A 26,880-nucleotide genomic window follows, 5' to 3' on the forward strand; every position below is an offset into this window, starting at 1 on the left:
AGTGACAGCTCTCTACTCTAGGGCTACTAGTTAATATATAATGCAGTATAGATTAATTCGCATTACCTTATCAAATAATTAAATTTATAATTTTATGGACCTATGATTAATGATGATGAATTTATCGCAAATTACGAATCCAAATATGTTACAAATAAGCAATCCAAACGTGAGATTTTCTCCAACACCTTTGAAGATGGCCAAGACCTGTTTGACTTATTAGATTCTATAACTAAAAGTGATTGTTTACCTAAGAAACTAAAGAAAAATACCTTACCTTCTACAGATGTTACTAAAGCGGGCAAAAATGTAGTAACATCTCTATCGCCAGATCGAGAATCGCCAACCAAGGGGTTGAACCTGGAATCTGATGAAGAAATTTGTTATTCAAATGACAATTCCAAAGAATTGCCATTTGATTACACCAAGAAGAGAAAATTGCCTAACATAACTAAGAATAAAAATGGCAAAACTGTGGATATAAAATCAAATGACAATTCATTAAGGGATGAAAAGTGGATAGTATGCAAAGGAAAGGTAATTTCCCAATTAAATCGTCTCTCCGAGGGAAATATAAGCATCGTTATTGAAGAATTGACTAAACTAATTTCATTACTCAATGTAACACAATTGTCACTTAGATACAATCAGGGAAGCTACCTTATGAAATTTCCAAAGATTTAGCGGAATTAATTATTCTATTCTCAATATCAAATGAACAATTACAACCTTCAGTTATCATGACATACACTGGAATAATTAGTTGGTTATCATCATTAGTGCCCGAAGTAATTCAATGCCTAATATAGATTGGATATATATTTATTGGAAATCTGCATGATTTGGTACAAGAGTCCACTACTACATTAGTGAACGCAAATTCAAATGATGATAAAATAATAGCCAGTAAAAAGTCAATTGCAAAGTAATCAAAGACACTAATTTAGAAATTGCATAATATCATTAGCATCCCTGTTCCACTTTGGAATGCTAGATATCGAATTATTGTGCGATATTATACATATAATTACTGATTGTGATATGAATGATGAATTATCCTATGTGATAATAACTTTAATTAGATATTTTGGACACGTTGTACATATTAAATCTCCACAAATCATCCAACAGATTTTGTCACAAATTCAGACCAAAATTGATGAATATAAAACAACTTGCATTGATTATTCTAAGAGTGATTAGCAATTAATGTAGGTGTTGTTAGGTTTTTGGAGTTGGAAATATGCGAGCGTAAATTAAAATGTAATACGCTACCCCTCGATAATCTAAAGGAGACTCTTAAAAGGCATTGCAATATTTCCGTGTTTGTATCAAAGGTCAATTTTTACAACTTTATCAATTCTCCACATAGGCATATTGATCCTTCAAAAGCTTTAAAGTACATATCTACTGATTATTCACAATTGCCCACCGGCCAATCCAATGAAACAAAAAAACTGTTGTCCAAAGCTTCCTCTCTTGGATTGTCCAATAGTACACAAAAGTCCGTGTTTTTGACATTAATGCGCTCACATGATTCCGCTCAAGCCTTTAAAATTATCACAGACAATTTCCCATCTAAAAATAATGTAAGAATATAATATATGTAGATATTAAATATCGTGAAGACAGTGATAACATGTCTTCTTGCTGAAAGACAGTTCAACCCCTTCTACATACAAGTTATTGAACAGCTTAATAAATTTGGCAATAAGGCCTGGAATAAAAGCTTCAAATACACGCTTCGCTGTACTATACATAATCAATATATTAACACGGATAAATTTTCAAAGAGGAAGAAGAGGATTCTACAAATGGCCATTAGTCATATGGTAAGGTGTGGTTTGATTAAGAATGACAAGAAATTAATCGACGAACATGCTGTTAAATCAGTTGAAAATGACAGAATTAGTAACAACAATTTTGATGAATGAAAATACTTGTTGACCCAGTATACGTGATTTGCTGTTACTTTAATTTAGTACACAAATAACCCATTAGCTAGAAAAATACTAGATGGATGCATGAAGTAGATTATAAATTATTTTAAATGTATAAATCAATTTATTTATGTAAAGCGCAAAATTGATTATTTTAATTTTCAGTTTTACTCTAAACTTAAGTATGTAAAGAAAATCATACAAGTCATTACACGTTTTCCCACAAAAATTATAGAAAGAAAATTCTAAAATCAAATTTCAAAGTTAATTTTTATTTAAGTAAACATAACATCAACACGCAACTCGCTACTGCTCATCAAAAAGCAATTTAATTTATTACACATCAATGGATTGATATTAATCTCACATAATTCATAAATGATGTAATTATAACCGCATTTGAATATATTATAGATATCAAACGTCGCCTACGCTCATTCCAAAGTCGTGGATAAACTATGATGTAACATTAACTCAACAATTATACTAAATATTGTAATGATCAAATCTTCAATTTTAAAAATTCAAACCCCTTCACTAATTGACAAAAAACAAAGCAACCTGCTTTGCAAATTGTTAGCAAATACAATCAACTAGAAATTCTCACTATGATAACACTGTAAACCCTCACAAATACACAATATTAATCTATTGAGTATGGCTACAATGTTTCAGCAGCCATGTCCATCGCCTTCTGCTTCACCTCCTCAATGCCTCCTACCATATAAAATGCCATCTCGGGAAACTCATCACAATTACCCGCAATTATATCTCGTGCCCCGGCAATTGTATCTTCCAATTCCACAAATCTTCCCGGTTTACCAGTAAAAACTTCCGCCACTTGGAATGGCTGTGATAAGAACCTTTGCATCTTCCTTGCTCGGGCTACTATATTTTTGTCTTGTTCCGACAGTTCATCCATACCCAAAATGGCAATAATGTCCTGAAGCGATTTGTAATCTTGCAGTATCTTCTGCACGGAACGGGCTACACTATAGTGTTCATTTCCCACAATGTTCGCGCTTAGCATACGGCTTGTTGAATCCAACGGGTCTACCGCTGGATAAATACCGAGTTCAGCAATTGGCCTGCTAAGTACAGTAGTAGCGTCCAAGTGAGTAAAAGTTGTGGCAGGCGCTGGATCAGTAATATCATCTGCTGGCACATACACAGCTTGTACACTGGTGATTGAACCAGATTTGGTCGTAGTAATTCGTTCTTGTAAACAGCCAAGATCTGTTGCCAATGTAGGCTGGTATCCCACAGCTGAAGGTATACGGCCTAGCAAGGCTGAAACCTCAGACCCTGCCTGAGTAAATCGGTAAATATTATCAATAAACAACAACACGTCTTGTCCTTGTTCGTCACGGAAATATTCTGCGACTGTTAATCCAGTTAGTGCCACTCTAGCACGGGCCCCAGGTGGCTCGTTCATTTGTCCATAGACCAGCGCTGCTTTAGATCCACTGAAATCAAACTTCCCACCACCTAGTGCCTTTTTCTTTATAACACCTGTCTCCATCATTTCATGGTACAATTCATTACCCTCCCTCGTCCTTTCACCTACACCTGCAAAAACAGAGTAACCGCCATGCTTTTTGGCCACATTATTAATCAGTTCCATGATCAAAACCGTCTTGCCGACACCAGCACCACCAAAAAGTCCGATCTTCCCTCCCTTGGCATAGGGAGCTAGCAAATCTACCACTTTTATCCCAGTAATAAGAAGAGCTTCATCTGTCATTTGCTGGGCAAATTGTGGAGCTGGCCTGTGTATAGATAACCTCTTCTTTTCATTCATTGGCCCACACATGTCCAATGGCTCTCCTGTAACATTCATGATTCTGCCTAGGGTACAATCCCCTACTGGGACTAATATAGGCGCTCCAGTATCAATAACGGGCTGACCCCGCATAAGTCCTTCAGTTGGGCCCATAGAAATAGTCCTTGCTATTCCATCGCCTAAATGTTGGGCAACTTCTAACGACAATTTGCCTTCCTTGGTATCTATCGTCAGTGCATTTAGAATCGGAGGCGGAGAACCATCAAATTTGACATCCACAATGGCACCAATGACTTGGGCTATATATCCATTACCAGAAGTGGCAGAACTTCTTGCCACAGAAAGGTGTCTTCTTGATGCATTAAAGTTGTTATTATGTAATATGCTACGTTGTAACGCCTTAAACAGTAGCTTCCTAGCCATAGTAGAGTGGAAAGTGCGCTAGTACTATGCTGAAGGCTTTTCTACGGCGATTTGTAGCCCTTTCATCCGATGATAATAAATAATTAATATCGCAGACGCGATTTGACACACCCCACATATATACGCACGCATATACTTTGCGTTGATTTAGGCACAATCCTTAATTTCAACCGCAATGATTTGAACACATTTTACCACTTATATACACAGTTTATGCTACACTAGATTATTTCCACACAAATTTCTATTATTATCTATTATTTAAACCAATAGTTTATTTTAGTCCGTCAACCTACAACAAAATACCCATATCAAATCTTTCGCACTCAAATATACACCGTATCTCCAACCATTTGTTTCAAATACTCAGAAAAAACTCCACACACTCTGCCATATACTATACTCATTGTGCATTACGTTGTTGATAAAATTGATTAAATAATCAATTTATTATTATAAATTCAAATCCCAGGTGTTGGGAATTTCAATGCCCATTCCTCCACCCTGGCCCTTAGATCCTTAACCTTATCGCTCTCCTCAACCCCCTTGATGAAGTCCTTCAACATCTTTCCATATTTATCTGCATTATATCTCATGCCTACCCTGCAGATCTCTGGCCAAATCAAATGATTCCTTCAAAAATGCAGCCACTGTCACCATATCTTCCTCCTTACAGCCGCGGCTAACCAAGGCTGCAGTACCCAACCTCACCCCCGAGGGGTTATGCGGACTAGTGTCCCCAGGGATTGTTGTTTTACTCAGTGTTATATTGACCGAATCACAAATTGTTTGACCCTTAGATCCGGTTAAGCCATATTTCCTGAGACTAAGTATCACTGTATGATTGTCCGTGCCCCCGGTTAGTATGTCAAATCCCATGTTTGTAAGCTCTGAGGCTAGCCTTTTTGCGCACCTTATGATTGTGGCAGCGTATTCCTTCCACTCTGGGGACATGACCTAAGTTAACAATATCAATTAATTGTTGTGTTGCGATGAGGCTTGTGCAAAACAGATCAATGTATGCAGTCTATTTAAATCAAAGTATAATGCCATGCATATTTGGGATATGTGCTTATATAGCATTGCAAAAAATTATAGGATGCCTTAAACTTTACCCCATCATTACAGTGAGAATTTGTGTGATTTATTAAAACAGATAATATGCAGATACAAAATGTGATTAAACGCTGCTTAAATATGATCGAGGAAAAATTTATCCCCACCATCAACAGCTTATATTTACTAACGTTTCTTAATATTTGATATACTAGAGGTTATAATAATCACAAATGCTTGTGATTATTAATAACAATTTATAAACAGCACCGACCTGCTTAAGCTGAGTGGCAATGCCTGCAATTGTATTGTTGTGTGGCCCTCCTTGCATCATGGGAAAGACACCTCCATCGATTTTGGCCTTAATATCAGCATTTTTCTGTGTATTGAAAAAGATTAATCCGGCTCTTGGGCCTTTCAAAGTCTTGTGTGTTGTGGAGGTAACAACGTCACAATGATCAAAGGGGGAAGGATGGAGTCCAGCAGCTACAAGCCCTGAGATATGGGAAATATCGGCCATTAGATAAGCACCTACTGAATCGCAAATTTCCCTGAATTTACTGTAGTTAATAAATCTATATTAGCTGTATGTTATACCTCGAATATGAGGAGGCACCTGCTATAATGAGTTTGGGGCAAAACATCTTAGCCAATTTGTCTAATTGTTGGTAGTCTATCAAACCAGTTTGTGGGTCTAATTCGTATGACAGAGAATTGAACAGTTTGGAGGTGGCATTGATAGTCTTATGGCCCATATAATAACCATGTGTCAAATGTCCTCCCGAGGTTAAGTTTAAACCCATTATTTTATCATGAAGATTTAATAGTCCAATCAATACACTAATATTAGCTGGGGATCCAGATAGGGCCTGAACATTCACATCCCAAACTTTAGGATCTAATCCAAATGCCTTGAGAGCCCTATCTTTGCATAACTGCTCAACTTTATCTACCACATCGCATCCTCCATAAAACCTCTTGCCAACAGTACCTTCGGAATATTTGAATGTCAGACAGGAGCCGAGACATTCCATAACTGCAGTGCTCACAAAATTCTAAATTAAGTGGTGTGTACCTCCGATGCAATTAAGTCGATACTTGATTTAATTCTGTGTTCCTCACATTTGATGAGATTATACATTTCTGGGTCATATTCCATAAGACCAACATGATCATTAAAACACATTTGTGGACTCATTTCTGATGAAATATGTTGTTTAGTTCGAGCATATAATATGTTAGCTGAAATAAAAGTTACTATGCCTTTAATGGTGTAGGGCCGCATATAGAATCATACTGTAATGACATTTAATTAATCATTTCAGTGCATTATTTCTGGGATTAAGAGCCATTCATAATCTATCCGTATACACAGAGTTATCTTATATATGATGATCATATATAATGGTTTAACCTTTATGTTCTAATATATATACATGTAAGTGTGTCTGACGTATCTTCGTTTATAACAATCATATTTACACAAAATTTCATGGTTTATTGTCAGTTAATAGTGTTTAACTGATATTTTATACATTATGAACTATTATATACTGACACACGTAACTAATTATATTCCTTGATATCAATATATATATCACTCAATAGTTGCACATTTAATTTAAAAATCGTCAATATTTCTCTGAAACGTGTCAATTTGATACTAAGGATGCCATATAAACGTATATTTCACGCTTGTTACAAATTAACAATCCAAAATGCATTGGTAATGATTCAAGTATACAATTAATAGATGATTTATACGCGTAATGTTAAAAGATTATAAAGGCCAAAATGTTTGATTAGATTGTTAAATTTTTACCAAGCATAATTACACACCAATAGAGTTGCATCATATATTATTATATTTAATTAAAACAAATTGTTAAACAAAAAATTGAGTAGCGAAAATTGTTATTGGCTAAGGGGGTTAAATTATGCGTTCCATATCAACAATTTCATAAATATACCCCTAAACATCCATCTTTAATAATTTATGCTATTACTTATTTTTAAATAAAATACATAAATACCCATTTAATCAATAAAATAGTGTCTTATTCTATTAGATAGTGCTCAGCCTACATTAGGTATTGAAGCAATGATTGATGCGCAAATCTATACGTTTATCATGGGTTTTCCAATCATTCAAATTATTTATATATTAATTGGCCATTGGTTATTAAATGGATCCACAAATACTAGAATTTTTAATCAAAAGTTATCATTATAATAATATACTACATTCATAACAAATATGTTAGTCAGAATACTCTTCATATCTAACATTTGAAGCACCTCCTGCCCTGGGGGGCGATTTTGGTCTAAGATTCTCAATTTCATCTGTAGTACCCATGAATCTACCACCGCGGTAGTCACGTTTTTCGGGCCAGCAAGCATCCCCTTCTGTCCAAAGGCGGTAGTTAATTGGATCAAAATTTGAACTACTTAGATAAGGACCAATTGTAAGCCACCCAGGTCTAATTGAAGTTTCTATGCCAAATAATTCCAACTTTCGTCTACCCATACAAAACCTATCGATGATATCATACAATTCTTTTGGTTTCTCATATTCCTTCATTCTTAACCGATTGATTTCCTCATGAATTTGCTCCATATTAGTATCGTTTAGTTGTTTCCTCAAATCATCCATTTCGTATTCTCTCAACAAAAGCTCTAAAGGATCTGTTTCCTCTGCAATTAACACGTCGGTATCCAAATTTGAGTGGATAAAATGGAAATCTACATCTCTTTTTACAATTCCATTTACACCTACCAAACAGTGCTCAGTTGTACGTTTTAGGAGTGTATCATTGTTTATGCAACGGGAAAAGTTGCTGTTGTCATGGAAACTGTTTTTCCAGTGGATATTTGTTTTGAGCCAACAAATGTCTTCACATCTTCTAAATTTCCAATGAGAAAGTGTTTCTCTAGCATCTTCCAAATGATCTGCACCGCACCAAATAAAACAGAATGAAGGACTATCTGCTATACGATCGATGGGAATCTTCTTAAGTTCTGCCACTGTCCAACAGAATTTATCCGTTGGTAAACTATGACTGTTATGCCATGGCGGATTTATCAATATAACATCAAATCTAACACCCAAACTATCCCAATTGAATGTACGCAAGTTGGCCTTTATATACATCGGCGGAGTTGCCCTTGCTTGTATAATCTCAGATTTCAATTTCATTAATCTATCTAATTTTGGATATTCTTCAAATCTTTTGGAAAAGTCGGAATCGCGAATGAAATTTTGAGGCCTCAATCCTGTGTCTAAGAAGTGTTGATTGTAATCGTTCATCAACCTAGACCGCCCTCTGTAACTTATCGATTTATTTATATCAAATTTATCACATTTACTATACTTTTGTTTATCTAGCTTCTTCTTTTTCCGATCAATACGCACACTTTCACTCGTATCCACCTCCATATTAACCCCCGTCCAGATCACACTGTTGGACCCAACATATCACATTAACATTTTAATACAAATTACAAATTTGTATTAAATTACCCATCAAAAAAGAATTTAGTAACGCTTTAGTATTTATACATACACAATTACCTATATTTTTATATCCAATAATTACAAAATGTTACAAATCAATATCAATGTGTTATATCAAATATAATTCATAATCCAATGTCAATTTCAACCCCTTTATAAAGTTTTAAAATTTGTAGCTGTCTTATATACGTTTACTAATAAATTATAATTATCATTATGATTTTACAAAGGCTGATAAATTAAATATTTATGAACTTAGAAATATAAATTTATACATCAATACTAATGAAAAATAACACAATCCGCTACACAGTTAATATTAATTTCAGTATTAAACGTTTAATTAAATTTAACTTTCAAACATAGGTCAAAATTAAAATGAAAATGCCAGATAAGATAACAATACCACATAGAACAATCATATTGAAGTGTCAACATTATTACTCAATTTAAACTATTTTTGTAACTAAGCAATACACTGCAATTTGTTTGGTTATATTATTGACACTACAATTATTATAATAACTTGTTACAACTTTTATTTTCAAACATTCACAATCACTTCAATGTATGGCATACATCATTATTGCATATTACACACTAGATATTAGCTATTTTTAATGCCATAAAATCATGCTGTGAATATATTATAAGAATATGGTACACAATAGAATTACTGTGCGCTACCTTGACAACCCATTTTATTAGCTTCATTAGTCCTAAAAAAATTCAATAGAGACTGAACTTTTGCAGTCTCACTGCTGCCCATACTATCGCCTTCTTCGATATTTGAATGTGAATGATAATTAACCGATCGATTTACTACACCATTGTAATTTATTGTGGGTGGTACGAGCTGCATATCAGCATTTTGTACATTACTAATTGGCATAACATGTTGCTGGGGAAGTTTGTTATATGAGTGATCAACACTGGACATTTGCGGGATATGGTGTAATGGCTCTGATGAGGGATTTGTTATTACGGGGATGCCGACAGGAATCATGACTGATGTACTATTTTGTTGGTTATAATCAACAGAATACTTAGCATAGTTTCGGCTGTGATTACCATGCACTGTATCTGAAGGCCCATTTTTCCAAATAGAATTCTTATCCACAGTAGAATCGACGAGAATAGAGTCTCTTGCGATTTTCTTCTCCAATTTACGCGAACTGGTTGATTTGTGAGCATTCCTAAGTTCTTGTTTCCTCTTCCTCCCCTTTTCATGCTCTTCCACAAGAGTGTCCAAGATATTAAGCACAAATGAACCTTTTCCTTCACCATTAGAGGGTTTATCACAATTCCCCACTCCTTTTGCAAAGCAGAGATTTTTGGTGTCTTTATTCACAGAACTTGACGTGGCGTTATTATTTGTACCGCTAGGCGTAATTTTAACAGTATTTTTTAGTGGTTTTTGGATCTAAATTAGTGATTGATTAAGATTTCTTTGGAAATCATTTATTGTTCAATTTCTAAAATAGTATCATTCGTAAACTATTATAATGGGATATGTAACTCTTACCGCTTCATCCCTGATAGATTTCCACCTCTTAATCAAATCTGCAGCCTTAACCTTGACTCCAATGTCTGAACATTCGTATTGTACAGTTCCCTTGGGGTTGATCTTCCCCGAAGCAATTATATTAACAGGTATACCAATCTACATAACCAGTATCCTACTTTAGATTGCTTCAACACATCCAATGTAATATCGAGTTGCCCCAACAAACTAAAACACTTCAACAAATAATTTGTATGGGCATCCAGGACACTATTTGATGCCAAATAGTCTAGATAGGCTTTGATATGTGAAACCCCACCCAATTTTACAAAATTTTCCAATGCACAGGGGTAGCAACTTAGTAACACATCGACAATTATGAGTTGTGCATCATGATCTTGTAGTGTTTCTTTCATCATTATCACACAATTGGTCATGATTATCTATGTAAATTTGTATTGAATTAATTTTGCTAGGAATTGTTTAAAATTGATTATTGTGATTATATAATGACATACCAATGAATTAAGTGATACTGGATTCTTTAGAGCTAATGAAAAAAAGTGTCTAAAATTTGGGCTTTTAGACATAGATTCACTTCCTCCATGTTTAATTCCGTCACCAATAGTACCAGTATTATATAAAATCTTCTGTGCCCCAAGATACATTTGAATCTACATAACGAATCGAATACCTTAACAGGATCTTTATAGTTATACAAAATGTCATTTTTAATATAATCGCTCAAATTAATGTAGTTAAATTCGCTGGAATTTATCGCACGCCAGTATTTCTGATACCATTTGTTCAAATACTCTAAGTCAGTTTCCTGTATCCCTGGCACATGAGTGATATAAGCACAGCGGGTAATGTTGATTAATGGAACTAGGGATTTTTTAACTGGTGCTCTTTTCTCTATATTTTTATGAGTTTTATGCAATGGATAGTCGTATACATCTTTTATTTCAAAGTCATCAGGCTGTTCGTCGTCCTCAGGCAACCATTCAGGCTCGTTATAATAAATATTTTCATCAAAATTCCACCTCCTACCTACTCTATTTCCAGGAATTGACGATCTAGTGAAGTATCTCACTGAAGTTCCATCTGTAGCTTCATTTCTAGGTTCAAGAGTCATTTTGCATAAGCTATCCGATAAAATGGATATTATAATTAACAAGTTTTACTAAAGTTACTATGGTAAGCTTTTATAATCTCATTATGGATACTAAAAATTCAACATTATCAGTTATGACCCCATAGTCATTAGTTCGGTATCACTTACATGTAACAGAAGCACAATATAGTGGCATACAGCTCACTAGTGGCTATTTCTTATGTATAGCCACACTGGCTATCTTATATTTATATCCACAGCAGTCACTTTCCATTATCATAAATTACCTAAAAATTTATAATTGCTCCTCTTCAATATATTCGATTTATTTTCCCTACTTTCCACATTTTCCCTATCATTTCTGTTGAAATATTTCCCTTCCTTAAAATTATATTTTCATCTACTTCTCTTTATGAATAATTCCATTTCACTCATCACCCATACGATTACTCTTCCCCTTTCCTCCCTTCGTTTTATCTCATTGTATTTACTCGTCTCTTTTCAACCATTTTTATCTCATTCAAAATTTATATTCCCCCTTCTGTTTCACTTCTTTACCTTTGCTCAAATTATAATCCTTTTTACCTGATCCCAATTTCTTCCCCTTTGTCATTTCAACCACAAATTTGCTCTTCCAATCCTTAAAACCATCGGTATTCCCGTATCCATCCTTTTTCATCTTACTTACGCCAGTATAAGCATCATTATTTGTAATTTGCAACAGGTTGATGTCTATGGGTTCGTTACTCCATTCAGAAATTATGTTTTCCAAGTCATCTTCATCATCTTCACCCTCATCACCATTTCCAAATTCACTCAGGAAGTTTTCTAAATCCTTATCACCATTACTACTAAAACTTTCCTCCAATCGTTTATCATTTAGTCTACAATACGTGTTGTTTACTATAATGCCCAGCAATATTAGTTTGTATAGTTCCATTATTACTCAATGTCACAACAACAAGTGCCAATATACCACCTGTGTGCTATATGTACACAAAATTACTCTGTCATTGATTCTATAGAACCAGCCCCTACTGCAGGCCAACCCATACCAGGTTTATTATGCTTCAGTATACCGTACATGCATGTGTCAAGATATGTGTTATTACGCGTAGTCATCGCTGAATATATAATCATGTACAATAATTTTAAATAATGTCCATTTATTATTAAATAAAAACCATAATATGATGTAGAATCATTGATTATGTAACATGTATAAATTTTATAGACACTGTAACACCTATGTGTTAATAGTGTTAATTCTTATCGCATTACAAAATAATTTATACAATTGTCTATACACTATTAACTTGCAGAATCCTGCTTTAAATCGCAAAATTAACTACTACCACGGTCCTTACCACCACAAAATCTGTTATTTGTTGCGCTTCAAGCCCACGTCCACTGGTAAGTTTAGGATCAAACCTAAAACCAACAAATCCATTGCTAAGCGGTTTAAAATCACAGGTTCTGGCAAGTTGATGCACAAGAGGTCGGGTATACAGCACTTGCGCTCTAAGCTAAAGAGTCGGCAAAGGAGGAGGCTAAGACGGCCTGTGGTTATCACTTCAAATAAACTCAGGAAGAAGTATATTCAAGCGATCAACACTTGATTATAAATTGCAAACGATGAAGTTACGTTGAAGAAACCATATATACCCACACACCACACAATAATTTCATTTATTATTAGGAAATCATAAAATACTTGATATAACGATATTAATTTTAATTTGTGTGAAATATGATATAACTATCGGAGAAATTCCCCACAATATCAGACAACCACTTTACAATTGGGTTTAATAACTACACATAAAAGTTACACAATAAACATAAAGCACATATATTAAATAGATTTGTTACGAATACTACAATATGTCAGAATTAAAAATCACAATAAATAATTACAGATCGCAACTATATACACTTATTGAGCAAATCCTTGAATTCATCGAGCGAAGATTTACTATCATCTTTTACATATAGTGACAAGGTATCAAATTTAAGTAACTCACCCAGTGCCTCAGCATTAGTCACCGTTCTATTATAGATACATGACTCATCAACCACTTTTTCAACCTCCAAAGCATACTTATATTCGTCCATTTTATCAATGTCAACAATTGCATCTGCCACGTTGCCCATCCCATCCCTGATAAGTTGTGCCTTCCAGCTATCAATTAAAGTTGGCAATTTTGAAGGCTTGTATGTGGCAGCAAATATTACAGCAGCACTTTCGCTGTTTTGTTTCAGCAATATTTCGATACACTTGTCCAAATCGCCCAATAGATAAAATCCATGGAATGCATAGTTCAATTCACCATTCTGCAGTGCCATTTGCGATACTTTAGCCAATTCCTCGCGATTACCTAAATTATGAAATCCGTTACCTGATATTATATACAAAAGAACTAGTGACTGGATATCGCCAATTGTATTGTAACAGGTGGTTGCTATGGAAATATTACCAAGCTGCAGCGCTTTATCGCCGAGTCTCTTCCACCTTTCAATATTTATGGGTTCAATTTGCATTTTAGACGCGGATTTTCTGGGCGAGTTTACCTCAGATGAATTATCTGGTGATTTCAAGGCACCTTTATAAAATGTCTCATAAGAATCACCATTCAATTGTTCCAGACACTAAATATTTGTCAACTTACTAACTCAACATCACCGGTGCTCAAAGCCAATTCAAATTTCCTTGATGCATTTACCGTTATGGCAACTGCTAGCTGTATATTACCCATAGCTTCAACTATTACGCTTATCCTTTCCCGTAAATGGGTTGGTATTTCAGCAACCATATCAAGTACTAATCCCCAATTATTCTCCAACATTGCAGTCTAAATGAATTGATTGGATTACATTCAACTTCAAATAAGTTTCAGTTAGGTTGTATGACAGAACATTTCCATCTCGATCAATAAGATATATCTTGCTTGTTTCAATGGAATAGCCGAGAATGTACAGTTTACGATCTAGATAAGCGTGCGGATCAGGCACGCCAGTTGTGTACAAATAGAGTCTCAGACCAACTGTTGTGTAAATAAATGTATCACAAACCCATACTCCACTCACAATACGTTCTGTAATCTAGGTTAAACAACAATTTAACCTCAGTATCCAGCTCAAATGTTGATGGTACTCCCTCGTCATCCTGAGGCGTATTGGCAGCGACTGATACCAAAAAGGAATTATGATCATATTTCAGTATGTAACACGAAGTATTAGACACAAGAGCAACTCTAGTATTGGAATCCGACCAGAATACATTGTTAAAATTGCCCTGAATTCGCCGTACAAGTCTGTATCAATTGAAGATTACATGTGTTCATTCCAATCGAAAAAAACAATAAAGTCACTGGAGGCTACTCCTAGTAGGTGACCACCAAATATTTTGATAACTTGAAATCCCGCCTTAAACTTATATAACTCCTCAAATTCGCGGTAAATAGTAATATGAGTACCATCATACGTCGCATAATCGCCAGTTGATGACCAAACAAATTGATTAGATTTGCCAAACGCTTTGTTCTTCATACCCTAACTCACAGATTTAAGTTACCTGTGCCGTGTAAATGATATATTCACCGTCCCCGATAACGGTAAAAAAACGGCCACTAGGGTGGTGTGTAAGTAGCTGCGGAAGAAATTCACACGAACCAAGTGATTTGAAGCTAATCTGTATATTTTGCCCACACAATTGCTCATTACTACCATTGCGTATGTTACCACTAAGAATATCAAAGTTCTTGGCTATATAAACCCTCCCCTTGCTAAGTGATGCTATTGGAGTTTCATCGCCAAGTTCAATGGCAATGGTCCCCTCGTCACAAGCAATGGCCATATAATTATCGCTGGGCGATTGACTTAAGCACCAAATTCGGCCTAATTCGTAGGTAACAGTGCGTTCCAATCGATAAATAGCTGAGTGCCAGATGTTCAATTTGGAGTCTTCGGAACCCGTTAGAATTAGAGGGATGTTTGAGTGAGCTAATACGCAAGTGACTCCTGCATTGTGCTCGCATAAAACTTGCAAACACTGCTTTGTTTGGTAATCCCAAATACGCACAGATTGATCATCGGAGGCAGATACAATATATGGACTTCCCATTTTGAAGAAGAATGAAAATGCGTTAACTCCTCTCTCATGCCCTGAAAGTGTAAAATTTGCAGTATTAATTGAGATACTTGACGAGCTGCTGAATTTATCGGGATTTATTCCCCAAATTTTTATGGTACGATCGAGTGAACACGTACCAAAAATGAGAGACTCTTTTGGATTCCACCTGACCATCATCACATAGTGCATATGAGATTCAAATGTGGCCAATTTGCACCAATTATTATTATAATCCCACAAACAAACGGTCATGTCATCGGAAGATGTCAGTACATAACTGAATGTAGAATGTATATCTATGTACCTGATGTAATCACTATGAGCCTCAATATCATATACCTTGTCTAGGCTGTTGTAATTATAGACCCATAGCCTAAGCTCATCTCCGCACGCAACAATCCACTGTTTGCGGGCTATAAATTTGGCACAACGTATTGGAGATGTGCTCATTTCTATACGTTTGACGAGGGTTTGGTTTGTGTGATTATGTATAGTAACATGGCCACAGTACAATGCGGATAGAACCCACGGTTCAACGGGATGTATGTCCACAAATTTCACTCTATCAGAACGCACAAATAAGCGCTTACGTATGGGCAGTTGCAAGGGCATATTCGGCCACACAATATAAACACTTAATATACCCACAATCACTTTTCACTCCTATAATATTTATGGTATACATGAGTATATACATTTACTACTAATAATGGTTGAAGTTAGTGCAAATATTAAAAAATTATTGTCTATTTGATACATAATTTTCACTGTATCACATTGGTTAGTTTCAGAAATTTCTCCAAATCTATGTCCGACTCAAGAGCTATTTTGGACATTATGTCATTCACTTCAGTGTCAGTAATATTTTCACTGGCTTTTGTTTTCTGAATGAATTATTTTTGTAGAATTTGTATGTATTTATGATGAAAATATTCAAAAATTGTCGAGTTGTGACATATTATATTGTGGGTTATCGATTTTGTTTCATCACCAATATCTCTTTAAAAATTAATTAGCTATTTTTTGAACAAATGTTCTAAAAAATAGCTAATTACAAAAGATTGAAGTGATTTTATAACGGTGCCTTTATTCGATCAATTGCATTATTAGGTTAGAGTCGATAGTTTAATCCATTTTTTCATCTAAAAAATTCTTACCCTGTTAGACAACTTTGTGATGTAAGAATTCTCTCCCATCCCATGTACATTAATACTAAAACTATTGGATGCGGACTAAATTGTTACACACTCACTGTTTGTGAATATTGTTTTAATTTACACTCTGTCCTCATATTATCTATTTGCGATAGTAGTTCTAAAATCTGTATAGCTTCCCTTTTTTTCCGTAACACGTTTTCCGCATGGATCCTACGTGACAGTTTGTTTACTTGGCAAGGTCTTTGTTACCCTTTGTGAGAGCTTGTTTTACACATTCCACCTCCTTCGCCTCATCTGTTAGACACCTTTTGTATTCCCTATTCTACATAAAATAACTCTTAATACAAGTAGTTTCTCCCTAACCCTGCATTCTATTTCGATTTCCTGCACAGACTTAGCGTTACCCATAAAACACCCACAGCACCATTACATGGTTTTACTAGGTCATGTCATGGATATTATCAGGGAGGACTAATTCACTAAAAAGGCTTTTTTTTATTGGAAACAATCGGTATTTTTTAAGGAAAAATGGGAGATTATCTACTTTTCTCAGCAATTTCTCAAATGTAGTATCAAATAGAAATGATTCCACCATTCAATTATCTAGCTCACTAGATAAAAACAACAATAACATACAAGATTGCCAAAATAAATCGCCAAATGAATTGTTTGAACCATATTGGACTTCAATAGATGTGAATTCATTTATAGAAAAGAATCCAACTTTAGTTACTAAGGGTACCGTGTCCATACCCGCATTTAATACATCAGATTCCTACGTTAAATCGAATCAATTCACAAATAAAATTTTCGGATTTATCGCGAGAAATAGGGCATTTCATGGAGATGTTGTTGAGGCTATTAAGATTAGACGCACTAAGTGTAAAACTAACATATCTAATTTGGACAATGTGGATGCATCAGAAGGCTGCCGTGTCGTTAGGGTAATTAAGAGGAACCCCCAAATTTACAAACTAGTAGGTACACTTAAATATTCTGAGGCAAACAATCAGACTCAAACTTGCACAAATACTAGACAATTAAGAGTACAACCAAAGGATCATAGATTCCCCGCCTTCATAATCCCCGAAGATACCATAGATATTTCAATACTTAATATGATACGAGATGGTTTTTTGAGTAAAAAATCATATATTTGCACATTTATGTTCCATTCATGGGAAACGAATGCTGTTGAACCTACAGCAAAATTACTGAATATCATAGGTGAATCTGGAGATTCTAAGGCGGAGGCGGATGCTCTAGTCAGTTTTTATGGTTTTAACCACTTAGATTTCAACCAAGACATTATAGATGAGTGTAAACAAATGGATTCACTCCCAGATGTTGAACGGGTTGACCTAACTGGTTTAAATACTTTCTCAATAGACCCTCCCACGGCCAAAGATCTAGATGATGCAATATCTATTGAATCTATAAAAAATAGCAAAAACAATTACAGAGTGGGAGTACATATTGCTGACGTTAGCCACTATGTAAAACCACACACACATATTGATATGGAGGCTAAAATAAGAGGAACAACTGTATATCTTGACCATTTTGTATATCCAATGTTACCTCGTAAATTATCTGAAGACCTATGTTCATTACTACCTGGTATACCTAAAAAATGTTTTACCGTAGTATTTGATGTGAACATAGATTGCGGCGATGTTACAAATATTAGATTTTTTAAGAGTGTCATTATAAGCAGATTCAAGCTCTCTTATGTTACAGCAGAGAATATTATAAACGATAAAGATATTTCAGACTTAAATATACCGAATGAAATTAGTAAACGAATTAAATTGTTACACAGAGTTTCCAAACTACTTAAGCACAAGAGAATGGGTAATAACAAGGGCATGCAGATGAACTCAGATTATTCTGAACAGTTACATATACCTTTGGTGGATAATATGTTTGGATTTCACGAATCAATCGATTCACAAAAATGTTATGAATCAGGTGATAATCATATTACCAAAGTTTGTGATTATCCTAAACTTGAAATTCAGCCTTTACATCCTAATAGCCATTCACTAATTGAAGAGTTGATGGTTCTCACTAATCAATTAGTCGCTGAACACCTACTAAAACATTACAAATTGTCACTATTTCGCATCCACCAAGACACCAGTGATGATGTTAGGAAACATCTAATCAAGCATATACCTCAAAATGTTTTAGAATTTTTGGATGTAGATGTTGAAACTGTACCCATACAAACATTATTAAATAAGTGCAAAGAACACATAGATAGCTATGAATTTGACTGTCTAAATTTTATTGCGCTTCAGAAGTTTAAAGAGGCTTCATATATAGCATCTGCCAAATCAGATTTCGCATGCACTGAATCTACCAGCAATTGTGCCAATCTATTGCAAAACAGTTTAAGTGTGGATATATCTCACTGGGGATTGGGTATAGATGCCTATCTCCACTTTACATCCCCTATTAGGAGATATGCAGATATCATCACTCATAGATTACTGGAAGATTCACTGTCACCCAAAAATCTATATAACTACGACTGCAAACTAATATCAAGTGTTGCTGGAATTTGTAACATCAAAAAAAGGTTTGCTTTCGACGCACAAATTGAGTACCGTAGTCTTATCCTCAACAAATATCTCCAATGGGCAAATAACTACTGCAAGCATAAACTAATCGATGGATTTGTCAAGTGTTACGACTCGGATGTTTATGGCTACCACTCATTAGGCGTGATCAAAGATATAATATTACCTTCACTCATATATTGTGAGATTGAGAAGTTATGCAAAGTTAAATTCAGAACAAAACAATCAGATAAAACTGCTGTATGTTTATATGTACCATTTTTGAGACAAATGAGATCTTTAAGTTTGGATACATTAAACCTTGAAGCAAAAGAGGTTTTTTTTGAATATGACAATAGTTTATACCGGTTCACCTTTGAAAGCAACAAATTGGAACAAAATAACTCTTATAACAATAATAGTGACATCCGTCCCACTGAAAATGATGATGTTCTTAATTCAACTATAAATGGTGTATGCGATAAACAGCATACAAGTAAAATTGTAGATTGCCCAATAAAAACGACATCACTACTCTGCATTGGAAATAATGGTAAAAGTTGGATCTTCAAACCAATGTCTACAAGTGACATAGTCCTAGTGGCCGGATCACAAATGTGGTCTGTTAGGTTATACTAGGTCTCTGCCGAAATTCATGATAATTGTACATTAGCACACACACACGTATTAGTTTACATTTTAACAATCTAATGGTTGATTATTATTTATTTATGTGTTATAATTGGCGACTCACTTATGACACATTTTATTATAGTCATACATCATTAGTGATAATTATAAGAGTATCTCAATGTTTTTATAAAAGTATTTATTGATGAATAGAAACTAAACACTTTGATAATTATTAATTAAATCATTTAATATTGCATAATATTATATATGATCATAACTAAATTATTTATGATCAACTAATCTCTAATGAACAGTATTCTTTATATTATTATTTAGTGTTAACTAATAGAATTTAATAGTGAACACACGATAAATAATTACATTAAATATTTGCCATTAAGAATAACGACAATTAAATATATTTAGCTATATACACAGTAGCAATTATAATTAATTAATTAATTAACCAATAACATCTACGCACGATTAAATACTTAATTACATATACTATTGTTTAAAGTATTCATTAGTTAATACATTATATGCACAAATAACACACCAACATATATCGCCTATCAATTGAATGACAATAAGACAAATCCACTAATGAAAGATTTGGGCAGATTCAACAGGTTAAATACTATACTGGAAATCAAAAATTAAATATACAATAGTTAAAATAATAGCCGCTTAGCTATTCATCATTAGTATTTAGTAGGTTAAGACTTTAGGGCTGAACCCTTGTGGACCAGGACGATTTTTAGAGCATAATGGTCAGATATGGTAACAAGCATAAGCTTTTTCATGGACATACAAATGCCGTAGGCAAAATTACAATTCTGCAAATCGTGATCTACCAACACGCAGGGCTCAGTGAACATGATTTCAGACCACTTTGGCGCGTATTGCAACAGCTTTCTAGCTGCGCTTGGAGGTGGTAGGAATATATAATCACACCTTAAACCGCTGCAAGATGAATGTGGACCAATCTTATTTAGTGGGTTCATAGGATCCCACGTATACTCATCTATGTTATTGCTTTTCTTAATTGCCAATATACGCCTGCGGCCAAATTGAGTATACCCTGGCAATCTATTATTGGGAGAATATGACTTGCGGTGATAGTTGTCAAATCTATTATACTTGGAGAAGAAATTAACCCGGTAACTGCCCTTGTAAAGCGTTATACTGCTAGACCCGCGTATTCTGCCACTGTAACTATAGGAACCGCCGCTATCAAAGCCTGTTTCATTGAAGACTGAACAATTACTAGTCTTCTGATCTAACATTTTGATTGATGTTTGACTAGAATTTTTAAGATTGTAGGTTTCAGGACATTCGAACGATATTGTTTGGATCTTTTCCAAATGTGAGTAATCGTCTTCAAATGCAGTGTCCAAGGCAGTGTGGGCTTGGGTGGTGAAAAGGTGCCACGAGTTTGACCTTTTAAAGACAAAGTTATCACTAGTGTCCACCAGGGACGTACTACAGCGTTTAAAATCACATCTGGCATGCTCTAATCGATCAACTGTCTTTGACACACGCAAAATACAACCAGTATTATTGTTAACATTGTTTTTTGCCATCAGTGAATTTTTATTATTATTGCCAATACCTATATTGTTCAATCTGTCTACTATAGATCTCCCATCGTCACTACAATTTCTGCAATTAGCCCCAGCAAAAGATTTTTCGGATATAATGGGGACTTTAACAGATTTGGTAAGTGGATCTTGGAAGTCTTTAACTCGAAGTGAGAGCTTCTTATTGCTTTTCCTGGTGCTTAGGGGCATTTGAAATCGTGCTTGGCGGTTAGTTTGCATAAGACGGGAATTGTCGCTAAATGGAATTTTAAGTGATTGAATAGTCTTACATAGTCCAGAATTAATGCCAGTATTGCCACCCCTCCTAATTCTCGTGCTCTTCCTTCGTTTGGTAACATTCCAACTGTCGATCCATCCCTGCTCCAAAAAGTAATGATAATTGCTAGCGCAATTATCCGGAGAAGCATTCAAATCACCAATCACAATGGGTATAGTCTTATTTTCAATTGCAATGGATATTGCCTCAAAAAGCTGTTTAACTTCAGCCAATCTAAGCTGCTCCACCTGCTTGGATTCGGGATTTAGAGCAGCAGAAGCCATATGTATGTTGAAAAATGTGACTAGACCAACTGAGGGGACATCGCAGATAACCTCCATAAAGCCCTTATTGCCAAAAATACCCTCCAAATGTGTAACATCTCGCCAGGAGTGAAATTTGGCGAATATTATGGGGAATTTACTCAGAAACATCAATCCATGATGAAATAGTGTTTTATTTCTAAATTTGCTGTGATAAACGTTTGGCCTTGAAAAAGTTATGTTGTGCTTAACGATAAATTCACGGTCAATAAAATTACTCCTCACTAGATGAATTGCTAATTACCTATATAAGGATATTTTGACTTCATATGGGCGGTGAGAAAGTGGGCATGACTTTTGGCATAAACTTCCTGAAGTGCTATAACATCAGAATTTGCATTGCTTAGTTCACCTAAGTAAAATGAATTATACCTGGCATATGCATTAGGCGGCGTTGAGTGAAAGGGGGGTTTTGATAAACTTGCATACCCAGCAATCTTAACTCCAGAAGCCCCGTATTGAATGTCAACATGGTAATCCTATCCAATACATCGCTAATGGGAGTCAATCCATCTTTATCTACGACTATACCAGTGGGCTTACACAACTTATCAAACTTGAACTCACTGATACTAGTAGTTTGAAATTCTTCGTGTTTATCAATATCACCGACAGTATTGGAAAATATAGTTGGCTGATCCACATTTTTTATGTCACATAATTCGCAGCTATCAAAGCCATCAGCGATAGAACCGCAAAACAATGGAGACAAGATTCCATCAACACCATTGTTGTGTTCATCGACAAGGAGTTCATCATCTTTGAGGGTGGTATCGGAGTCACTGCAACATGAGAATAGCGAGCTTTTGGCTTTCCTGAATACGTAGAAATCAGAATAATCCATAGAACAATAGCATGGATAACTTAACTATAGATGAATATTTCAAGCGCTGGGTTAATGTATATGCCGTGTATTATTTTACAAAAAAAGAACGAGAAAAATGAAAGCAGGCAAGTGCCATAGGAAATGCAACTAAGGCAATATACACTACATTAATGAAAATATCAAATAGGTCAACTGTAGTACAAGCTCCACTATTCACAACCTGTGTAATGCGTATAATGTTATGTGTATAATTTTAGGCAATGTGTTGGCTGTGGGGGAAAACTAGTCACACCACTCACTGTAACTACAGTAGCCATAAAATATTTTCCAATTCACTAGCCTATGTCACTATCGCATTGTCACGCTTAGAACTCTATTTAATAGTTAGTTTATATAGTGACCTATAAGAATGATGTTTGTGTTATGTGGCTATCTTCTTGCAGCTATGCAATGCCCCTTTTACTGCAGCAATCGCCATATCTCCAAAAAATAAGTCCCTCTGTCTCTGATACACATATTTTACACCTATTCATCAATTATGCATCATCAGAATTTGTTCGTAGATTTTTTCTTTCAAGTATGTTAGCTACTAGCTATACCATTGTGTAGTTATTGTAGATTAGTCGTAAAAATTTAAAGAAATATAGGAGAATCGCTCCCTGGGGTATGCCTATCTGTGAGGTGGTTCACAGGTAACGGTCATATCGTTCGGGCTATATATGCTGCTACATGAAACCCTAATTCTTCTTGTTCATTTGTTCATGTGCAATTTCCTGCCAGTAAACTATAGCAAATCAACACGACCAATCAAATTATTAGATGCATTAACAACGCAACCACGCATCACAAATTCTTTCCACAATTCTTCAAACAAAATTTTTTTACACGACAATTCTATTAAATCTAGCAAGAGATTCCACTACAAAGTCCACAAAAGGTATCCCATCCTCACTAAACATACACTTCATTTTTGTTTTCTAGATTATAATAACTGTTTAAGAAATATCACTAATAACTACAGTACGGCAAATATGTCGCAGACACAGACAACCACAGTCGTCGAGCCTAAATCCAAAGTCGATACGTCTGTAATCACTCTGAAGGCCGATAAGCCCAAAGAGATCTTCAGAAAGGACTACAAACCGCCTGACTTCATAATATATAACACTCACCTCACCTTCCAATTACACTATACGGATACCATAGTTAGTAAATGATTAATATAGGTAACTTCTAGTTTGGAAATGCAAAGACTCAAAGGATCCATGGCAAGCGACTTGGTTTTGCATGGAGATGAACTAAAGTGTCAGAAAGTATTTGTGAATGATCAGGAATTGAATAATTCACCCATTGACGGTTATAGCATTGATAAAGATAATCTGATCATCCCTTCCAAATTCCTCCCCAGTGACTATGAAACAAAGTTTAATGTAAAAACCATAGTTTCAATAAACCCATCGGAAAACAAACTTTTCATGGGCCTGTTCAAATCTGGCGATTTGTTTTGTACACAATGCGAATCTGAAGGATTTAGACGCATTACATATTACCTAGACAGACCGGACGTCATGTCCATGTTTAAGGTATGATATTATTGACAAAGGTTAAAATTGAAGCAAACAAAAAGCAATTTCCAGTGCTATTGTGTAATGGAAATATGATAGAGTCTGGAGATCTTGGTGTTGATTGCCATTATGCCGTATTCGATGATCCCTTCAAGAAACCCAGCTATTTATTTGCTTTGGTTGCAGGACCTTTATCGTCTATCACAAGTGAATTTATCACAAAATCTGGTAGAAAAGTGGAACTGAGCGTACTGAGTGAATCAGAGTATGTCAACAAGTTGGAGTGGGCCATGGAAAGCATAAAGAAGTCAATGAAGTGGGACGAAGATAAATATGGACTCGAATACGATCTTAACAACTTCAATGTAGTTTGTGTTAAGGATTTTAACATGGGAGCCATGGAAAATAAGGGGCTCAATGTATTTAACACTGACCTCTTGTTGGCCGATGAAAATATTACTACAGATGCAGAATTCATGCGTATTCTCTCTGTAATTGGACATGAATACTTCCATAATTGGACTGGAAATCGTGTAACCTGTAGGGATTGGTTTCAACTCACATTGAAGGAGGGATTAACTGTTTTTAGGGAGAGTCAGTTCATTTCTGACATGTGGTCCAAGGCTGTATGCAGGATACAGGATGTACAGTACATTAAAGGGCCTCAATTTACCGAAGATAGCGGTCCCATGTCTCATCCAATTCGTCTTGAATCGTACATTTCGATGAACAACTTCTACACAGGCACAGTTTATGAGAAGGGTGCTGAAGTTATCAAAATGTACCACACTATACTAGGTGACAAAGGCTTTAGACGAGGTATAGACTTATACTTTAAGAGACATGACGGACAAGCGGTTACTTGTGATGATTTTTTGTCTGCCATGGCAGACGCCAATAACTACGACTTTAAGCAGTTTGAGCTGTGGTACTCCCAGGTAATTTAACTAATTAATATAGTCAGGCACGCCGATTATAGAAGTTTTAGAGTCCAAATACTTACCTGATAAGCAAATCTATACAATAACTTTAAAACAGACAAACAAACCTAGTGTTTCTCAGCCGGTGAAACATAATTTGCATATACCAATAAAATTTGGATTGATTGGCAAGATTTCTAAGAAGGATCTTATATCTTCCGATATCTATCCAGATTCTCAAATTTTGAACTTGAAGGAGGGTATGCAAACTTTTGAAATACCAAATATTACTGAAGATTGTATCCCATCAATACTGCGTGACTTTTCTGCCCCGGTAAAACTCATTCATAACCAATCTATTGGAGACCTATCCTTTCTTATGGCCTATGATTCGGATCCTGTCAACAAGTGGATGGCAAGTCAAACATTATTATCCAATATAATACTTGAAAGGGTCAACGACATCAAGGCTGGCAATAGTTTCAAGCCCATTTCGGGTGAGATAATTGGTTGCTTCAAGGAGGCTCTCAAGATTCCAGACAAGGAAATGAAGGTATAAAAATATTAATTAAGGCTTTAATATTTAAGTTGCCAGACAGTGATGCCTTGTCAAATGACATAAATGACTACGACCCATTTCAATTGAGGAATGCTAAGAATTCGGTTAAATTAGAGCTTCTGAAACACTTGAAACCAGAATTTCTACAAGAATACAACCAAAACACCGTAGCCAGCGGCACAAAAGAAACGATTTCAAAGGATGACATTGGCAGGAGAAGTCTACGCAATGTGATATTTAGTTACTTGGTAGCAAATAAAGGAGAGGCTGACGCTGAAATGGCCTATAACCATTATTTGCTTGCTACAAAGATGACCGACAAACTTTGCGCATTGTTACACCTGTGCGAAATGGATTCTCCACTAAAACAATTAGCGCTTGACCATTTTTACAATTCGGCAAATGGTATGCAATAAATAGTTACTTAGGCGAGATACAGGTTATTGAGAAATGGTTCCGAGTACAGGCATTGGCAGATACGAAGGAGACATTGGATAGGGTAATGGAACTGATGAATCACGAAAAATTCAGCTTTACAAATCCCAATAGCATGAGAGCTCTAGTCTATGCGTTTACTTACAACGTGCAATTCCACAGAGATGATGGCGCTGGTTATAAGTTCTTGGCAGATGTCATCATGAAGTTGGATAAGATAAATCCAATAAACGCTGCCAGAGGATGCGGTAGGCTTGTGTCCTGGAAGAAATACGATCCCAAGAGGCAGGAGTTGATAGTAGGTGTTTTGAAGAGTATGCTCGAGAAGAGTCTGTCGAATGACTTGTACGAGATTGTACACAAGGCACTAACACTCTAGTTACAATTACTAGCTAATTTTCAAATTATTTTCTGTAAATAATAAAGATGATGATACATATATTACAATTAATCACGTTTTAATTATAATAAATACTAATCACAATCATAAATGGATAGGTACACATTTATAATGGTATTGATATTAACTTTGACTGAGGTTTTGAGCTAGATGATCGATAAATCTATATCAA

At 35.3% G+C, this 26,880-nt stretch overlaps 12 protein-coding genes across 12 annotated transcripts; 4 read left to right on the top strand and 8 right to left on the bottom strand.

Moving 5' to 3' along the window:
- On the top strand, positions 103-1,934 carry BMR1_02g01240 (hypothetical protein; the record flags this gene model as incomplete). Its single annotated transcript, XM_021483143.1, has 7 exons — positions 103-621; positions 642-788; positions 810-925; positions 948-1,195; positions 1,216-1,589; positions 1,611-1,832; positions 1,854-1,934. 7 exons carry the CDS (start codon positions 103-105, stop codon positions 1,932-1,934), a joined length of 1,707 nt encoding a protein of 568 aa, XP_021338099.1.
- On the bottom strand, positions 2,602-4,146 carry BMR1_02g01245 (F-type H+-transporting ATPase subunit beta; the record flags this gene model as incomplete). The annotated part of the gene is made up of 1 exon (XM_012792567.1): positions 2,602-4,146. The coding sequence occupies one exon, from the start codon at positions 4,144-4,146 to the stop codon at positions 2,602-2,604; it is 1,545 nt and encodes a 514-aa protein (XP_012648021.1).
- Positions 4,608-6,487, bottom strand: BMR1_02g01250 (glycine hydroxymethyltransferase; the record flags this gene model as incomplete). The annotated part of the gene is made up of 5 exons (XM_021483144.1): positions 4,608-4,726; positions 4,749-5,103; positions 5,477-5,777; positions 5,800-6,257; positions 6,278-6,487. The coding sequence occupies 5 exons, from the start codon at positions 6,485-6,487 to the stop codon at positions 4,608-4,610; spliced, it is 1,443 nt and encodes a 480-aa protein (XP_021338100.1).
- BMR1_02g01255 (MT-A70) lies at positions 7,463-8,638 on the bottom strand (the record flags this gene model as incomplete). The annotated part of the gene is made up of 1 exon (XM_012792569.1): positions 7,463-8,638. One exon carries the CDS (start codon positions 8,636-8,638, stop codon positions 7,463-7,465), a length of 1,176 nt encoding a protein of 391 aa, XP_012648023.1.
- On the bottom strand, positions 9,390-11,355 carry BMR1_02g01260 (conserved Plasmodium protein, unknown function; the record flags this gene model as incomplete). The annotated part of the gene is made up of 5 exons (XM_012792570.1): positions 9,390-10,139; positions 10,242-10,379; positions 10,400-10,663; positions 10,739-10,894; positions 10,915-11,355. 5 exons carry the CDS (start codon positions 11,353-11,355, stop codon positions 9,390-9,392), a joined length of 1,749 nt encoding a protein of 582 aa, XP_012648024.1.
- A 499-nt stretch (positions 11,356-11,854) lies between these two features.
- Positions 11,855-12,274, bottom strand: BMR1_02g01265 (hypothetical protein; the record flags this gene model as incomplete). Its single annotated transcript, XM_012792571.1, has 1 exon — positions 11,855-12,274. One exon carries the CDS (start codon positions 12,272-12,274, stop codon positions 11,855-11,857), a length of 420 nt encoding a protein of 139 aa, XP_012648025.1.
- A 277-nt stretch (positions 12,275-12,551) lies between these two features.
- BMR1_02g01270 (hypothetical protein) lies at positions 12,552-12,953 on the top strand (the record flags this gene model as incomplete). The annotated part of the gene is made up of 1 exon (XM_012792572.1): positions 12,552-12,953. One exon carries the CDS (start codon positions 12,552-12,554, stop codon positions 12,951-12,953), a length of 402 nt encoding a protein of 133 aa, XP_012648026.1.
- On the bottom strand, positions 13,261-16,078 carry BMR1_02g01275 (WD domain G-beta repeat; the record flags this gene model as incomplete). The annotated part of the gene is made up of 7 exons (XM_021483145.1): positions 13,261-13,712; positions 13,734-13,983; positions 14,004-14,186; positions 14,209-14,436; positions 14,459-14,648; positions 14,669-14,886; positions 14,909-16,078. 7 exons carry the CDS (start codon positions 16,076-16,078, stop codon positions 13,261-13,263), a joined length of 2,691 nt encoding a protein of 896 aa, XP_021338101.1.
- Positions 16,231-17,031, bottom strand: BMR1_02g01285 (charged multivesicular body protein 1; the record flags this gene model as incomplete). The annotated part of the gene is made up of 5 exons (XM_021483146.1): positions 16,231-16,350; positions 16,624-16,698; positions 16,719-16,833; positions 16,854-16,945; positions 16,969-17,031. The coding sequence occupies 5 exons, from the start codon at positions 17,029-17,031 to the stop codon at positions 16,231-16,233; spliced, it is 465 nt and encodes a 154-aa protein (XP_021338102.1).
- Positions 17,032-17,069: 38 nt separating this feature from the next.
- BMR1_02g01290 (DIS3-like exonuclease 2) lies at positions 17,070-19,826 on the top strand (the record flags this gene model as incomplete). Its single annotated transcript, XM_012792575.1, has 1 exon — positions 17,070-19,826. One exon carries the CDS (start codon positions 17,070-17,072, stop codon positions 19,824-19,826), a length of 2,757 nt encoding a protein of 918 aa, XP_012648029.1.
- A 713-nt stretch (positions 19,827-20,539) lies between these two features.
- BMR1_02g01295 (hypothetical protein) lies at positions 20,540-22,847 on the bottom strand (the record flags this gene model as incomplete). Its single annotated transcript, XM_012792576.1, has 3 exons — positions 20,540-22,227; positions 22,248-22,355; positions 22,376-22,847. The coding sequence occupies 3 exons, from the start codon at positions 22,845-22,847 to the stop codon at positions 20,540-20,542; spliced, it is 2,268 nt and encodes a 755-aa protein (XP_012648030.1).
- On the top strand, positions 23,591-26,687 carry BMR1_02g01305 (aminopeptidase N; the record flags this gene model as incomplete). Its single annotated transcript, XM_012792577.1, has 6 exons — positions 23,591-24,034; positions 24,056-24,412; positions 24,433-25,332; positions 25,355-25,867; positions 25,888-26,278; positions 26,302-26,687. The coding sequence occupies 6 exons, from the start codon at positions 23,591-23,593 to the stop codon at positions 26,685-26,687; spliced, it is 2,991 nt and encodes a 996-aa protein (XP_012648031.1).
- Between the last annotated feature and the right edge of the window lie 193 nt (positions 26,688-26,880).

This window comes from Babesia microti, chromosome II (assembly GCF_000691945.2).
Source record: "Babesia microti strain RI chromosome II, complete genome".
Taxonomy (NCBI): domain Eukaryota; phylum Apicomplexa; class Aconoidasida; order Piroplasmida; family Babesiidae; genus Babesia; species Babesia microti.